This window comes from Balaenoptera musculus, chromosome 19 (genome assembly GCF_009873245.2).
Source record: "Balaenoptera musculus isolate JJ_BM4_2016_0621 chromosome 19, mBalMus1.pri.v3, whole genome shotgun sequence".
Taxonomy (NCBI): domain Eukaryota; kingdom Metazoa; phylum Chordata; class Mammalia; order Artiodactyla; family Balaenopteridae; genus Balaenoptera; species Balaenoptera musculus.
The window spans coordinates 44868476-44885349 of record NC_045803.1 but is presented as its reverse complement, the minus strand read 5'-3'; the positions used below and the strand labels follow the sequence as shown (position 1 = coordinate 44885349).

The window sequence follows — 16874 nt, the reverse complement described above, 5'->3', positions numbered from 1 at the left end:
GGGATGGGAAGGAAGGAGAAGCAGGGAGGACAGAGTAAGAGGAGGAGGATGGGAGAAACCCGGCAAGAAGAAGGAAAATTTAAACATGAGGAAGAGAAAGGAGGCATAGAACACGGGAAGCAGAGCGAAAAAGAACAAAGGGGCCCCTCACCTGACCCTATTTTTCCCCACAGCATTTACTACCATCTAACTTAGCCATTGTGTTTCTCATCCATCCCTCCACCCCCCAAAAGAATGGAAGCTCTAGGAGGAAAGGGACTTTTTGTCAACCTTGTGTACGGATGTAGGCCCAGAACAGGGCCTGGTATATGGCTGGGGCTTAATGTGTGCCTGTTGAATAAATGAATGAATGAACAAACATAAACAAAGAACCCCAGGGGGCATCCGGGGAGAAGAGACCGAAAAACGGGGACTAACCAGATGGAAAAGGAGAACAGAAATCCTGCAGGAGAGAGGGGAAACACAGGAGACCAAAGGCAAAGCCAGAACTAGGGAAATGGCAAATGTGAGGTAGGAGGAAAGCCAGTTCTAAAGACAGTGGGAGGGTAAAGGAAACAATGTACAGTATCGGGCTGCTGGAAACACAACCTGCCCCCCAAATGAGGCACCCCACACACAGACCCTGCAGTGCCCGGCTGAAGCCCACCGCCAGGTTGCCAGCTCCCCTCCCAACGCCAGCCAGCCACCAGCCCCTCTGTGTCTGTCCACCCCAGCCCTCCCCGTCACCCAGGGATCCAACGAACTCCCTTCCAGAGACAGCCTGGGTCTTACCTTGTACAGCTTCAGGCTGGCCTCGTGCCTGGAGTTGACCGTGTGCAGCCGCAGCTTCTCCAAGCTATTGGTGTAATAGTCGCAGGCGTTGCACTTGAGGTGGACAGGGTTGCCGATGGCCACGCACTTGAGCCGCCACTCGTTGGCTTTGCCGCCCTCCTTGATGTGGGCCACCAGCTGGTACTTCTGCACGTGCTTGTCTGTCTTGCAGTGCAGCTGGAAGTTGGCCTTGAGCTGCGTGTTGTAGCGGCAGAGCTTGCACTGGTACGAGTCCCCCAGCACGGCCTTCCACTCGTCCTCAGGGAGGCTGCGCTCCACGTTCATGTGCAGCCCCAGCAGGTCCAGGGTGTCCGTGGTGAACTTGTTGCAGACGGCACACTGGAAGAGCTTCAGCGACGGGTCGTTGGTCTGGATGAAGCTCTCGCCCAGGTTCATCAGCTCCTCTGACACCAGCTGCCCGCCCCCGAGCCGCATGTCTAGGGGGATCTCACCGCCCACTGCAGGGAAGGAGAACGGCAGAGAATCAGAGGCCAGGCTCACAGCGGCCGCCCTAACTGAGGCACCGCCGGCCCTCCCCCACCCTCAACCCAGGCTCCAGCAGACAAGAGACCCCGTTTCAAGCACTGCAAGGTGCTACTAACTGGGAAAAACTGCAACAAAAATCAACTTGATGTGTTCGCATCTTTCCTACGGACGTTCTGAAACGTGTGGAAGGCTGTATGTTTGTTTGTTTGTTTGTTTCTTCTTTTGGAAAAGAACGCCTAGAAGAACGTAGGAACGAACCACTTAATCTCTTGAATATTTCAATTCAGCTCCTCGCTCAGACCCAAGAAAAGACAGAAATAAAAGGCATCATTCACTGGACATAACAGAATCTGAAACTCCAGTCCCTGAAATGTTGAAGACACCACGCCTTCATGGTGAATCAGAAGTGGGCCCAGAATTTACCTCAGGCAGTGCTATCTAACAGGAACTTCCTGCGAAGATGGAAACATTTTGCATCTGCACTGTCCAGTGTGGAAATCACTAGTCACGTGTGGCTACTGGACAACTGAAATATGGCTAAGGTACAACTGAAGAACTGAATTTTTAGTTTTATTTATTTTTAATTCATTTACATTTAGGTTAGTGGCTACTGTATTGGACAGCACAGCTCTAAATCTGAGATTTCGGGAATGATCTCCCTATTCCTCGTCACACCCCACTGGTCAACAGCCTACCTGCCTGTCAGTGGCACTGGCTCCTCCCACACCTCCCCAAGAGTACGATCATTTCCCTTCCATGAGCCCCCTACACGGCGCGGAATGTAGGTCTACTATGGGACATGTCACATTCTCCTTTGGCATATTTCAGCCACATACAGAGCCTCATGCTGGCCGGTGTCCCCATCAGGGTGTAGCCTCTTTAGGACGAGGGTCCAGTCTTCTCCTTGTTGAACCTCTAGAGGGTACATAGGCCCCTGCTCAGAGGCTCAAACGTGTGATGTGCCAGACAAGGTAAAAAGCAGCCAAAATGTTACAGGTTTGGGAAGTTGGATTAAGATGGACAGTGAAAAGGCAAAGGTCAGCTCACAGCCCTGAAAAAAAGGGTCTGAGAAAGCTCAACTCCTCCCTCTCCACCCCTGCTCTTTCTCAGTCCATCACTGCCCTGCGTAAACCAGGGACCGGCTCTCATTCACCGGCGGTAAATTAATACTTTGAGTTCTTAGTTATAGCACAGGAAAGGCCTGGAAAGAGCAGCCTTCCCTCCATTACCTAGAAGCGAACAGTCAAGCAGAATGCTGAGCTCCGGCTTCTGTTTTTCGCCTCTCCCCTAAACATACGCACGCTTCAGCTATTACGTCTGCCCCTGTCACTCCCCAACTGATATTTAAACTTGACCTTTTACATGTGGTTGGGCTGAGGTTATTTTTTTTTTTTTAATGACTGATTAGAATCCAAGTTAGTGGCTAATCAAGGAAAAGACGTTATTATTTTTTTTAAAAAAAAAAAAGGTTTTCTTATTTATGCTACACAAGGCACTTGGAGCGAGCAGCTCAGTACAGGCTTGACTGAGCAGAGTGGCTGCATTTGAAGCCTGTGGACAGTCTAGCAAGACACAGGAATCTTTTGCGCACGCGTGTCAGAAGACTGGGGAAGCTTTCTGCTTGTCTTCTCTCTTGCCATCTCCCCTGGTGAGAGGAGCCATAACTGTGACATTCTTTTTAGGACAAGAGAGAAAAAGAGACAGGGGAAAGAAGCCTAAAAGCTCCATCCCTTGACGGGGACGAAGGCCGGGCAGCATCCAGGAAACACACGCGGTGTTCAGTGACAGCAGAAACTGCCCGGAGGGGAAGACGAGGAGCAAACACATATTTGTTCCTGATGCCGACCACCTGAAACATCAGATCTTTTTCACTTTTTAAATTTAACCTCAGCACATCAATATTGCTCTAAAGAGAAATTCAGCTGTCACTTGCTGGATGCCTGAGTGAAAATGAGAAGTCCTCGGAACACGCAGAGGAAATAGGTCCCTGTTGCCATCCCAAGCTCTTAAAATGAAATGCAAATCAAAGACAGAAGCAGAGAAGCAGTGAAATGTGGGCGACAGGCAAGCCAAAACTCCCTTGAGAACTATACCCTGGAGAAACACCCCTAGGGCTTGGAATCCTACAAATCCATAGGGCTGCAAGGAACTAATTCAGCCCCCAAGAAATAGAGGAACCTCACCCAATTCACAGGCAGGCGGGAGGAGAGCGTCCACATTGAGAACTTAGCGGGTGCCCACTCTTGAATCATGCCGGACAGATGGTCTTGGAGAGGAGTGGGCCCCATCTCCCCACACACCTGACTTGAAGGCTGGAAGCTGACACCCTGGTACCTGAGTCCCGCCCACGAGCACACCCTCAGAGAGGCAGAGGGATTAAAAGACACCTTCTACAATCAAAAGCAGAATCAGAGGAGCTCTTAAAGCTCACGTAGGTGCCCTGTGGCTGGCTGGCTGCTCGGGAAACATGGAGACGCCTTGGCAAGCTACCCATTTTTCGGTGCTGTGCTCAACTGTAGTCCAAAGGAATGTCTGGAAGGATGTTCATCTGGCCTCAAGCCTAATATCTGGTCTACAAATGGAGGCAAATTCAACCAGACCAGACCAAGGGTGCCGAACTTTTCCCTGAAGGCCTCTGGGAAGAAAGCACCCCCAGGATCAGCATCTGTTTGATAACAGGAAGGAGAAGTTTCTGTCAAAGGCAGTATGCGAACATTAACTGTGTAAGCAAGGGTGTAGTTCACACACACCACCTTCCCCCTGTAGAGCCCAGTAATACCTAATAACGCCCACAGCCTTCTCATAAACGGCCTGAGGAAGAATCAGTTGAGCTGCAGACAGAACTGAAAGTTACGCTCTTTTCATTTGCATACGTTGGCTTCTACAGAGGTCGTGCGACTTAAACTGTGGGTCCAAGTGGACACGTCCTATCATACCCACGCCGGCTTCCGGCATAAAGTATTTGTCGCCCTCACTCCACCTCGACGGCTCTTGTGGCTTAAGGCAGGCACAGGAGGTCTCCAGAGACTCACCTCGGCTGACAAGCAGCAACACTGGGAATTCAGGGCCCTCCTTGGCTACCTGGGTAAGGTCTTCAGAAGGAAGCACTCTATCACTCTATTCTCTTTAAGAAATGAAGTCTGGATCCTCTATGTATGTGCATCTGCCATCTGCCCGGAACGCAAGATGCCCCGCAGACTCACAGACAGCAGGTGTTAAAAGCAAACTATTTCTCTACCACTCGATGCAAGCCTTAGTCAGAATTACTGGTTTTCACGGTAATTAAAAAGTCTTCATTGTGACCCAGTATGAACCCATCCATTTTCTGTGTCTTCATTCCACTTAACATTATCTTTGATTTACTCCAAGATCTGCCTCCCCAAGATTTTAAACCTCCAGACGAGAAAACCCCAATTCCCATAGGCTTTAAAAAGTGAAAAGTCTTCGAGTACTGATGCCACTCCCAGGTGTGCATCCCCTGTGGTTCACTCTGGGGACGAATAAGATGACTGATCTCTATGAATCCATGATTATCCAGTGGGTAAAACATCTTCAAATTGTTTGGTAAGAAAAGATCAACAGGTCAATGTTCCAAAACAGAATACAAGATTAAAGTAGCAAGGATTCAAATTTAAATGCATGGTAGGAACAACAAATTAAATGCTGTGAAATATAACTCATCCGCAGCAATTAGCACTGCAACACCACACGAATAAAGACGTGCCTACTGGGGAGGTTTAGCCCTCTGGCATGAACCTAAGCCATCCTAGGATAAAGGCACTTGCTCATGCTTTGTTGCCGAGAACAACTCACTCCCATGTCAGGAAGGGTATCCTGTTTCATTCAGGACATCACTGCTGGTCTCAGGAGGTTAGCGGGATCAGGGAATGAAGACCAGGCAGTGTGCGTCCGAGGCACGCGTAGTTGGGGCAGGAGGGGCCCAACCATCACACTGGTCCTCGCGAAACTGGTTTGTACATTTTCTTGCTACAGAAGCTCTCCCCCCAGAAATGGTCATGATTCTTTGTACATAAAGAGTCATGGCTTCTGCAGCAACATGGATGGACCTAGAGACTGTCATACTGAGTGAAGTAAGTCAGACACAGAAAGACAAATATCATATGGTATCGCCTATATGTGGAATCTAAGAAAAAGGTACAAATGAACTTATTTACAAAACAGAAGTAGAGTCACGGATGTAGACAACAAACTTACGGTTACCAGGGGGTGTGGGGGGTGGGAAGGGATAAATTGGGAGATTGGGATTGACATATACACACTACTATATATAAAATAGATAACTAATAAAGACCTAGTATATAGCACAGAGAACTCTACTCAATACTCTGTCAATGGGAGAAGAATCTTCAAAAAAAAAAAAAAGAGTGAACATATGTATATGTATAACTGATTCACTTTGCTGTACACCTGAAACTAACACAACACTGTAAATCAACTATACTCCAATAAAATACTTTTTTAAAAATTAAACAAAGAAAGAGTCATGGCTTTTGGCATTCAAATCCTATCCTCTTGGTCCCGTTCTAGCTCTATTAAGCCAACGGTAAAACGGCCAACCCGCGCCTTCTAACATAGAGCCGTGTTCTCCATGGCAACAAAGGCTCCGTTAACCGGGATCTGATGTTAAAACTGGGCTTTCTTTAATTTACAACTTTAGAATTTAGTCATCTCTCATCTATCACACCACTCCTCACGGTGCCCCAGGGTCATCTAATTCCCAACTATACTGATCACTGGCAACTCATGCAAAGTAAGAAAGAGAAAGAACCCCTCCCTTTCATCAAGGTCCTGGTGAAAACACTGGAGAGCTTTGAGAAACGTATCTGGGTGGCTCCCAGTCAGCTCAGAACCAGCCTTGGCTTATTTAAATAAGACACACTACGGTTTCCCGTTCCTCTTCCGGAGATGACTGTCCCTATTTAAAACTCCAGCTACCGTTTCCTGTACATTTCAATAAATATTTAATGGAACCCCAAAGTTTAGGGGAATTGTGGCAATTTTTCAAATCGAGAAAGGGACAGAGAAAGGGGGAATGGGAACAGAAGGGAAAGTTGACCCGAAGCCAAAAACTAGAGGAAACACTTATATTTTAATCCCGGCCCGCGGAGCCGGAGTGCAACCACGTCTCTGCTGAACGCAAATCACCTTCCACAGGCTCACACAGAGTTCAAGGGATTCTTGAGAAAAAGACGTGAGGGCTGGACGCTCAAGTCGAGCACAAAACAACTCTCGAGAAAATAAAGATCCCCCAAATCCACAGGACTCGACAGAATCCACCAAGTCAACACGATCTCGGCCCGCTCTCAGCTTCCCCCGCTTTAACTCCCATCCTCAGAACAGACACACACGGAGTCAGCCTCACCTAGAGCGGGCGTCATGGCGGCCATGGGCCCGGCGGGGTCCAGCTGGAATCCGCCCATCACGAACTGGGCGTCTGGGGCCGCGCTGTCCACCTTCAGGTTGGGCAGGTTCATGTTCTGGGCCAGGTAGTACTGGTAGAGCTCGGCCTCCGCGGGCGAGGGCAGGCTGCCGAGGCCCAGGTGGCGGTTATGTTGGATCTGGGTCATGTTCTGCTGCAGCAGCATCATGTTGTGCATGTGCTTCTCGCTCGTCATGTGGATGCGGAGGTTCCTGGCCACGTTGGTCTCGTAATCGCACACCTCGCACCGCCAGGTGGGTTTGGTTTTTGGTTTGGTGGGCGAGGGGGCCCCACAGGAGCTGCCGATACTGGCCGCGGCGGCCGCCGCCGCAGCAGCCGCCGCCGCCGCCCCAGCCGTGTGGCTGAAGACCTGCTCGCCCCCTCCGTTCTGCAGGTTCTGCATGTTGTTGAGATGCTTGTCGGACTGCATATGAATGCTGAGGTTGCCTTTGGTAGTTGTGGAGTAGTTACACACCTCACAGCGGAAAGGCTTGTAACCACACGTGTAGCTCTCGCCTCGGGCCAGCCGAGGGTGGGGCTGCCCGCTCTTGCAGTAGACGCAGGAGCCCCCCGGCTCCGGGTGCTTCTCCTTCATGTGCGCCTCCAGCGTCTGCTGGTACTTGTAGTGCCAGTTGCACTTGGGGCACTTGAGTGTCTTGCACGAGTTGCGAGAATGCATCATAGTCATGTGGCCGCCCAGCGAGCGGGAGGAGCCCAGGACCGTGTCGCATTTGGGGCACTCCACGCCACTCCCCGAGGGGCACTCCCCCACCCCAAGCTCGCAGAGGGAGCCAGCATGCTGGTGATGGGGGACGAAGCCCCCATCGTCCCCCTCTGTGCTTTCATTTGGTTCTGGTGCTGTGGCATTGTCTTTATTGGCACTTTCATCAGCAAAGTCCAGCCTCCTGCCGCCCTCTGCCACGTTGGCCCTGACGCCCTCACTGTTAAAGCTTAAACGATTCCTCCTGTTCGCACCATCAAAGACAACAAAGGAAGAAGCGGAATTAGAACTAGTAGAAGCTGCGCCCCTCGACAGGGTCTGGAGCACATTAGGCATTAAGGGGGAGTTAGAAATGCTTTGGTTTGAGAGAGCAAGGTCCTTTTTGCTGCTACTACCTGCTGCGGCCCCAGACTCCTCGGGGGGCCTGTCCTCCAGCTCGTCGTCCAACTCGCTTGGAAAGAGTCCTTTGCAGCCCTCGTCCTCCTCCTCCTCCTCCTCTTCCTCCTCCTCGTCCTCCTCCTCCTCCACCTCCTCCTCCTCCTCCTCGTCCTCCTCCTCCTCGGCCTCCTCCTCGGCCGGCTCTGCTTTCTCGGAGAAGCAATCCACATCGCCCACTTCTTGCTTCTCTCCTTCTGCTGCCCCAGAGTCCTTGCCCTCTGAGGATTTGGTAGGACTGGAGGCCAGAGGCCCCAGGGGGACTGAGGTAATGGGGGTCTTCAGGACTGAGCTGGTGAGCCCGCCAAGGTTCAAGAGGGTGCTGGGGGTCAAGATACCAGCCTGGGGCTGCTCGGGGCCGGCGGCAGGGCCGGCTGGGAGAGCCTCCTCCCCTTCCATTCGAATGCCACTAAATTTACCATAAAAACTGTGTCCGGGGCCTATGAGGTTAGCGGTGGAAACTAAAGGGAGTTGAAAGTTTTTGTTTTTTGGTTCCAGAAAACTTACAAGGGGTTCCTTGTCTTTGCCGATCCCTTGGATGATAGCGGAGATGTTCTTATTGCTAAGAAGTTTCCGCTCGTCTTCACTCAGGGTCATTCGATGGTCGTGCACCGCATGGGTCACAAACGAACGGACGTACCCGAAGGAGAGTTTGCACAAGAAACACATCAGGATGGGCTTCCTCTTGCCATAGAGCACGAAGCCATCAAATCTGGACAGGTCCACATTGTTGGGAACATCTTTGGATACGCAGGAGCTCTTGGCAGAGCCGTCACTGTTCAGGTAATCCTTGTTGCTTTTGTGTCGCACGTCAAATACGCGGAAGCTGTGCAGGACGGGGCTGAGCCCCGTCAGGGCTGAGGTATTCGCGAAAGCCTGGTCTGGGCCCTCAAACCATTTCCCGAAGGATGAGGCTATGTGGAAAGTGTTGATGATCTGTGGGTAGACGGGCGCAGCGCAGGAAGGGTCCCCCTGCTTGCCCGCCGAGGCGGGGAGAGAGTTCAGGAAGAGCGACGGGAGGGGCCCGCCGCCGCCCCCGCCCCCGCCCCCGCCCGGGGTCAGCTGGCTCAGGCTCTCCACGATGTAGGCCGAGCCGTCCGGCTGGTACACGATCTCCCCGGCCAGGTTCTCCACGTCACTCTCCTCGTCGCCCTCCTCGCTGCTGTCGCCCCCGCTCTCCTCCCGCAGGGGCGGCGGGGGGCGCGCGCCGGGGCACCGGTGCTCCATGTAGGTCTGGAGGCTGGCGAAGGAGGCCGAGCACTCGTTGCAGCTGACCTCCTTGCCGGCGGGCTCGGCCGCGGGGCCGGCCGGGACGGTGCCCTCCGCGAGGCGCTCATTGAAGGGGGCCCTCAGGCCGTCCAGGGGCCCGTGGCTCTCGCTTGCGGACTGCTCCATGCTACTGGGTTTGTCGGGGAGGTGGGCGCTGTTGGGTTCAGTCCATTGCTGGTGCTGAGGGATACCGCACCCATTGTCCTTCCCCGAGACGACAGGCGAGTCACAGCCTTCCATGGTAAGGCCTGCGTGGAGCTTTCATTGCACCCAGTACGGATCGGACCTGAAGGGCGGAGGCAAGGGGGAGAGGAGGGAGAGAGGGGGAAGAGAGAGAGAAAGGAAAGAGGTTAGGAGGGCCGAGGCTAAGGTCCCACACAGAGCGCTCTAACAGGCTTCTGTCCACACCCACAACAGAGACCGCAGGGCAGTGGGGACCCCGGCCGTCGCCCCACCCCGTCGAGGCGCAGAGGGTGGGCGGCGCCCCTGGGTGTCACGGCCGGGGTGTGTGGCAGAAGCGGGGGTGGAGGTGCGGGGAAAGGGGCATCAGGAGAATCCCTCTTTGTCTTCAAACTGTCGGCAGCTCTACCCCTGGAGACGGGTTCGAATCTGTGTTCTTTGCAAGCACAGCGTCAGAGTCGGGGCCGGGCGACGAGCCACAGGGGAGGAGGAGGACCGCATCAACTCGCCAGGCCCCGCCGAGGACACAGAACAGCGGTCCCGCTGCACACAGATCGCAGCACAAAGCCACCCCGGCTGCCCGCACTGCCTGGGGGCCCGGGGGACGCCGGGGAAGGACAGACAGGAGGAGGAAGACTTCGCAGCCCTCGAGGAAGGATCATGAACCTGGGAGGGGATACGCCATTTGATTTAGAGGCGAAGCTGTGCCGTTGCTCTTACTGAGCAGATTTCTAGTTTGAGAAGCTCACGGAAAAGCGTTGAGGACTACGGGGCTCAAGGGCAAGCGTGCAGGCCTGGACGAGCTCTGCGAAGCCCCCAAAAGGGCCCACGGCTGCATTCATCCTCTCCGAGTCTGGGAGACATCGTCCCATTTTACAAGCAGTAAAACTGAGGGCCTAAATCTAAAAACGAGGCCAATGCCATCCAGGCGCTGAGGAAGGCGGATCTCCCAATTCCCATCCCCTCCCTACAACCCACAGAACACCCTTGCTTGTGACTCAGCTGGTTTCAGACTCAAAATATGTAGGTGCAAAACGTGAGCTTGATGTTTCTAAGAAGAACCGCCCAGACTCTCAACGGGCCGACTCCCCGCCAGCAGAGAGGATCTCGCCCTGTCTGGGTGAGCCTGTCTGTTCACCACTGGCTGGGTGGTTTCTGCTGTCAAGGATCTTCGCGGCGAGCCGAGATGGCAGCTGGGCTCCGCCAGCCCCCGCTCCACACCTGCCTCTTAGTTATTAGTCGCTACCCAAAGCAGCTGTCCTTCAGCCCTGGGGCTTTTCCGTTTCCGACTCCAAAGTGCCACTAAGCTGAATTTGCCCTCTGAGACCTTGCGTCCCTGGGGAGGGAGACATCAGATCACCCGCCACCGCTCTGCTCCTGTGGCAACTACATCACAGGAGTATTTCTTCCGTCCGGCCCCACGCCAGCAGGCAACTCAGCGCTTCCTCGCACGGCCCTGACCATTCGCTGCAAATCCCAGGCCACCCTCCCGCCACACCTCCTTCCAGGAGAACACTTGGCTGCTTCTCCACTCACCATCTCATTCACACACAGTGGATGAAGGTTTTGGCTGGGTTTGGTCTCCCTCCCCACCAACTCCCATCTTCCCACTCTTTTTTCATTGCTTGATTCTCGCCTGCACAGTGAGCCAATAGCTCCCCCTCGGGAAAAGACGGGGGAGGCAGGTTTACCAGAAGTCTCAGGAGAAACAACTTTTTGGAAGAACGGGTCACGTTTTGTTTAAAACACACACACACACACCACCTCTCAGCATATAACCTCAAACTCCATTACAAGGTTCCGTGTGCCTTAGAAAAGACATATTGACTTTAAACAAAGATAACCTCACCAAACCAAACAGCAAATGCAATGAGACTTCCTCGCAAGGCTCAGCTGGGATACAGGTGAGAATCCAGGGTGGCTCTTCCTAAGGACGCACGTAACTGGCTGGATGACATCTGATTGACAGCTCAGGCCAAAAAGGTGGGCAGGCCTGAAGGGGCGGGAGGGTTAACAGCCCGATTGTAAAATCAATGTCATAAATGCTTGGTAAGTTACAGGAACATGCGGGAAGGGGAGGCCACGATTGATAAAGGAGAACAGCTTTGATGCTTCGCCAGGGACTTGTGTATCGACAGCAAAGCCAATCTCCTCTCCAGCCTGGACTGGGCTAAGAAACCTGCAAGCATTTACCAATTAATTGGTGGGCTTTTCTTGCTCTGCTCTCTTCTTCTTCCTCCTCCACAAATCATCCAGCTAAGGGACTGGGACTTCTAAAAACTCACCTAACTTTGTTTTCTATTCCTCAGCAAAAGGTGTCAAGAAAAGATGACCTTATAGGCAAAGACAGATGCGCCCGTCACGGTGACGCTAGCCCCATGCGAGGGGACACACAGGGGACCACTCATTCACAGGGGCGACAGCCCACTGAGATGCTGGTGGGAAAGAAGGATCCCACTCTGGACCTCAGGCACCAGTTCTGGGCTTCCTTTCAACGCTTGCTGGCCAGGGCAATCAGAAGCTCTTACAACTCTGCTAAGTCACGTGTGGTCCAGGGCCAGTGAGCTCACCAGTGAGCCTGTGAGAAACGCAGACTCTCAGATCAGAATCTGCATTTTTAATACAAATGCCCAGGGGATGTGCATTATTAAAGCTTGAGTGAGACACGCTCTGTTTTACAACATCTTCACCAGACCACCAGCTCCTCCATGCCTGGGACCTGCACTGCTAGGTAACCACGCAGGGTCAGTCTTGGGCCCGCCCACCAGTCCCTGGGAAGCGCAGGGATGCGGGTGGCCAAGAGGGGACCAGAGCACAGAGATGAAGAAATCTCTTAGCCCTGCCCCATCCTTCAGCTCCAGGACCTCAGGCCCTCTACCACTCTCCTACCCGGCCAGCAGCTCCTTTCACTCTGTTTATCAGCCAGTCAATAAGAAAAAGATAGTTCTTACTTAAGGAGGCAGAAGTCAACTCAGCAGGTCGATCGGCACTCTGTCTGTAAACACGGTTTCCCGTAAAATCAATGATCTTCAGTTACGGAGGGCAGCCTGGGAATCCAGCGGGTCCCCGTGCTCTCACAGCCCCCATACCCGCGGCTCTGCACCCCTCCTCATCCTCCAGTACCGCCAGGGCCAGCTCACACACCACAAACCCGCAACCCCTCCTGCAGCCTGCTTCCCTCCAGCCATTTACACCCCAAAATCCCCTTCAAACACAGACATGCTCTACTCATGACCACCAGTGTTGTACTCAGCAAGGGTTTTTGTGTGTGTGTGTGGTTTTAAGAATTCAGTTAGATTTCAATTGAGCACATCTCTCCAGTAAGAGAGTTAAAGGGAAGAGACAGGAGGGATCTAGCCTCGCACTCTCTGCTGGGCACCTCCCTCTGCCGTGTGAGAAGTCATCTTGCACAGAAAAGTTCTAACGTCTTCTCCTCTCACAAGTTACAGCTTCCTTGGAACCTACCTGTAAAGCCCCTGCATCTTTGCCAATATCGGTCTTTATTTTTCAAAGATGGTTTAAAATTATAAAACTCCACCCTGTCATCCTGGGCGCCACCCCCCCCCCATCTCCCTCTTTCAACTGAGAAGATGTGATGTGACAGCTTTATCCCATTCCCTTAAGGAGACAGAACTGGGCTCCACGCAACAGTTACAGGGAAGCCGGGGTGGGAGGTGCAGTCACTGGGAAGGGGAGGGGCTCCACTGGTGCGCCAGCTCCTGGAGAATTAAACATGAACAGTCGCACTGTGTAATTTTAAATTGTTAATTAGCACAGGGTTAATTAGGCGGTCCTTTCACAAGAGGCAGTTTGGCAGAAAACCAAGAAAGGAAACAAAGGGTAAGAAAAGAAAAACAAAGAAGAGCAGAGACAGCGAGAAACTGTTGCCCCCCGCCTCGTGAATAACCCATGCAGCATCGCCAGAGAGAAGTAAACTGGAGGGCTCCCGGGGACTCCCTGGTCTGCTGGAGGGGGATTCGATGAGCACCGGCTTCCTGAAGGCGATTTGGCAGTGGGTATCAAAAGCCTCAAAAATGCACATGCCCTTTGACTCAGCAATTCCCCCATTCCAGGAAACAATCCAAGATATGCATAGAGATATAAGATTATTCATCACAATGTTCATAACAAAAAAAGAGATGGAAATAATCTGGGGAAACAAGGTACTCTCTAAATAAATTACAGTGCATAGCGTTCCATAGGATGTTAAAAAATAGCATTTTTAAAAGAAACTAGTTACGGGCATGGGAAAATGATCACACAGGATGCTGAGTGAACAAAGCCTATATAGGTCTGCATATGGAAATACATGAGATTTATATCAAAAAATTTTACAACGGTAATTGCTAAGGGATGAGGTTATGGGCTACTTCATTTCCTCCTTTGCGCCTTTATTTCCCAAGGCTTTTTAAAATGAAAATCATCTTAAGGGAAGTCATCGCTTCCTGTGTGTGGCATCATGGTAAGGCCTGTGGGTTCAATGCCACCTCGATGCTCATAACATTCCATGAGATGGGTGCTATTTTTTTTTAATTTTTTTTTTTTGTTTTTGATGTAGACCATTGTTAGTCTTTATGGAATTTGTTACAATATTGCTTCTGTTTTATGTTTTGGCTTTTTGGCTGTGAGGCACGTGGGATCTTAGCTCCCCGACCAGGGATTGAACCTGCACCCCCTGCATTGGAAAGCGAAGTTTTAACCACTGGACCACCAGAGAAGTCCTGAGTGAGATGGGTGCTATTTTTATCCCCATTTTGAAGAAGGGAAAACTGAGGTTGCTCCAGTTATGCAGCCTAAATGACAAAACCATAGTCTGGCTGTGGAGTCTGTGTTCTTTGCCACTCTACTATGTTTTTCTTTAGTGTCTGTTTCTCAAGGAGAACTTCAGAACATCTGACATTCACATTCAATCTTTAGGTACCAGGGACTGTTCTAAGATCATGGGCTATCAGGATTGCTATGTAATGGAACACTGCCAGTTCATACACACGCCCTTCTTTTTTTTTTTGCTTGGGAGTGGAGGGGGAGGAGAGTTCAAAATGGACTCTCTTACTTGGATATCTTCATAGAGGAGAGAAGGGAATAAAAGTTCTTTGCTGTTGCAAAGAACTGTATGGTAGGCCCATTATCCTGACTTCTTTCAAGAAAAAAAAAGGCAGATTCCAGAAACTATAAATCTAGAAATGTATTCATTCATTCATTCATTAACTCAACATTTACTGCACACCTATTATGTGCCAGATGCTAGGGAATCAACAATAGACAGGTCTCAGCTTACATTCTTGTGGGGAAAAGACTGCAAACAAATAAATACAATGTTAAATATGAAAAAGCACTCAGAAGTAATATAAAACAAGAGAAGGGGAAGGAGTGATGTGTGTCATCATTTTGGATAAAGTAAATATAAATATATATATTTGATTTAAAAGGATACGTTATAGATTATATACTGCAAGTTCCTCACAGTTTTAGAACAGAGTCGACAGTTGCTGAATAGCATCTGGGGAGAAAAAAGTCCTGAGGAATTAGCAATTAGTTGCAGGTTCAGTAAGAAAATCCACATAAAATAAACTGAAAAGCAGCTTCACTTAGATTCAATGATCTGAGAAATGCAGTAGGGGGTACTTTTTGATTTTAATAACGTATCCCAAAGTTTATCATTTCTTTGTATCTAGGGTAGCAAAATGTCTTTCAAATAATAAAGTCTGCCTGATTTTAAAGCTGGAGGATGCCGTTACCTAAAGTACCCACTCAGGGAATTCCCTGGTAGTCCAGTGGTTAAGACTCTGCACTCCCACTACAGGGGGCACAAGGTTCGATCCCTGGTTGGGGTAAGATGTTGCATGCCACGCAGCATGGGGTGGCGGGGGTGGGGCGGGGGGGGGAGAGGAGGATATACAGTACCCACTCAAAGGTCAGTGTGCCTGGGGACATGCCTTAATTCCTGCCTTATCCCTGGTTCCCTTCACTTAAATCAACAACCTGAGGGGCAGACAAGACCAAGCACATACACCAATTTGCAAAGTAAATAAAGTCAAGAGGACTAACTAATATGCTAATTAGTGGAATCAGGACTTAAAAAATAAAAAAATCTCGATAAGTTGGAACAACAGGCTGAAACAAACAAGATGAAATTTTGAAAGGATAAATAGGAAGCCTTGTATTTCAGTTCAGGCAAGCAGTAAAACCAACAGAGAACGGAAGAGACTTGGATTAACAGTAGTTCATGCAAAGAAACCCTGGAGGTGTTACTTCACTACAAATTCAGTGGCAGCCCAAAGCTGACATGGTGACCAAAGACGTAAATGTGGCCTCTGGGCTACAGGGGGTACCTCTACCTGTTCAAACTCAGCAGGATCACAGCCCCATCATTTTCTCTGCCTGCATGAAGAATGTTATGAGCCACATGGGGAAATCTCGTAAGAGGGGTACTGACAAATGAATGGCTTGACCACGATCAGCTCAAGAGCAAAGAAAAGAGGGGTCCCCATTGCAGGGCAAGACAACTATCCTCAGCCACGCGAAGGCCCGCCTGCCACGTACACTGAGGATTAGTTCCGCGTCTTCTACTTAGCTTCAGGGTTTAACTAGGAGTAATGAGGGGGAATTTATAAAAAATTAGAGTTCAACTCAATATAAATGAAAATCTTTCTCTAGATTATCAAAGCTCCCAAATGGAATGCTGACTCTGGTTTCATGAATGGAGAAAAAAGACATCTTGCCATGGCCGGAGGTTCCATCAGGCAGCCTCTTGGGTCCTTTGAAATGCGAAGATTCTATTCATTCCTAGTGATCCATCGGGTTGCTCAGTCAGCTTTATCAGCTTTAACCTCCTCCTCTGTGATCCCATAGTGTTTTGCATATGGCGACACATTGCAATTCTGGGGTTATCGCACTGCTGTAATTATATGTTGACTGGTCTATTTCTGCCACTAGGCTGAAAGCAGCTTGAAGTAGGTTCCATGTCTCATTCATCTCTGTACTGTCCACATCCAAGATGTAACAGATGCTTAAAAAAACCATGGGGAAAATTAAGACATTAGGAGAAATGATAACACTTTGAGAGGGAAGAAAAAAAGATGATCCCTGTACACATTCTTTCTTTTCCTCTTAGTTGAAGAAATGTGTGGTGTAACCAGTCTCCTCTAAATGCAACCAGGTCTCCTTGTAGAACTGGCCGGTTCTTGGGCTGGGGCAGGGAGAGCGCAGGATGAGCGTGGGGCCTCTTTCTGAGCCAGAACATAAGGAAGTGCTCTAAGAATGAAGAGAGTGTGACCAAAGAACCCAGGAGCAGGCTGCAGGGGCTCTCACTGCCTGAACCTGGGACAACGTGAGCAAGAAAGTTACATGAGAGTAAAGAACTGTCACCCAATACATAACATAAGAATCCATGATTCCATACTTTTATAAATTAAAAAAAAAAAAGTGGGAGAAGGGAGAGTTCTTGCTTAGGGTGGAAATCCAACTAACAAATGCAGAGGGAATTACGGATTTAGAAAAACACCATTTGGTAACCATCATCATAATAACCCA

General features: G+C 50.4%; 1 protein-coding gene across 2 annotated transcripts in view; it reads right to left on the bottom strand.

The window, feature by feature from the left end:
• The window catches only part of ZFHX3 (zinc finger homeobox 3), a 252681-nt gene that overhangs the window by 156053 nt on the left and 79754 nt on the right, over positions 1-16874 (bottom strand). For both annotated transcript variants that reach the window (XM_036833736.1, XM_036833735.1), the window contains exons 2-3: positions 6680-9447; positions 772-1268 (exon numbers count right to left, since the gene is read on the bottom strand). In XM_036833736.1, the coding sequence (XP_036689631.1) occupies positions 772-1268; positions 6680-9401 (3219 nt within the window). In that variant the 5' untranslated portion in view covers positions 9402-9447. The remainder of the gene's footprint in view (positions 1-771; positions 1269-6679; positions 9448-16874) is intronic.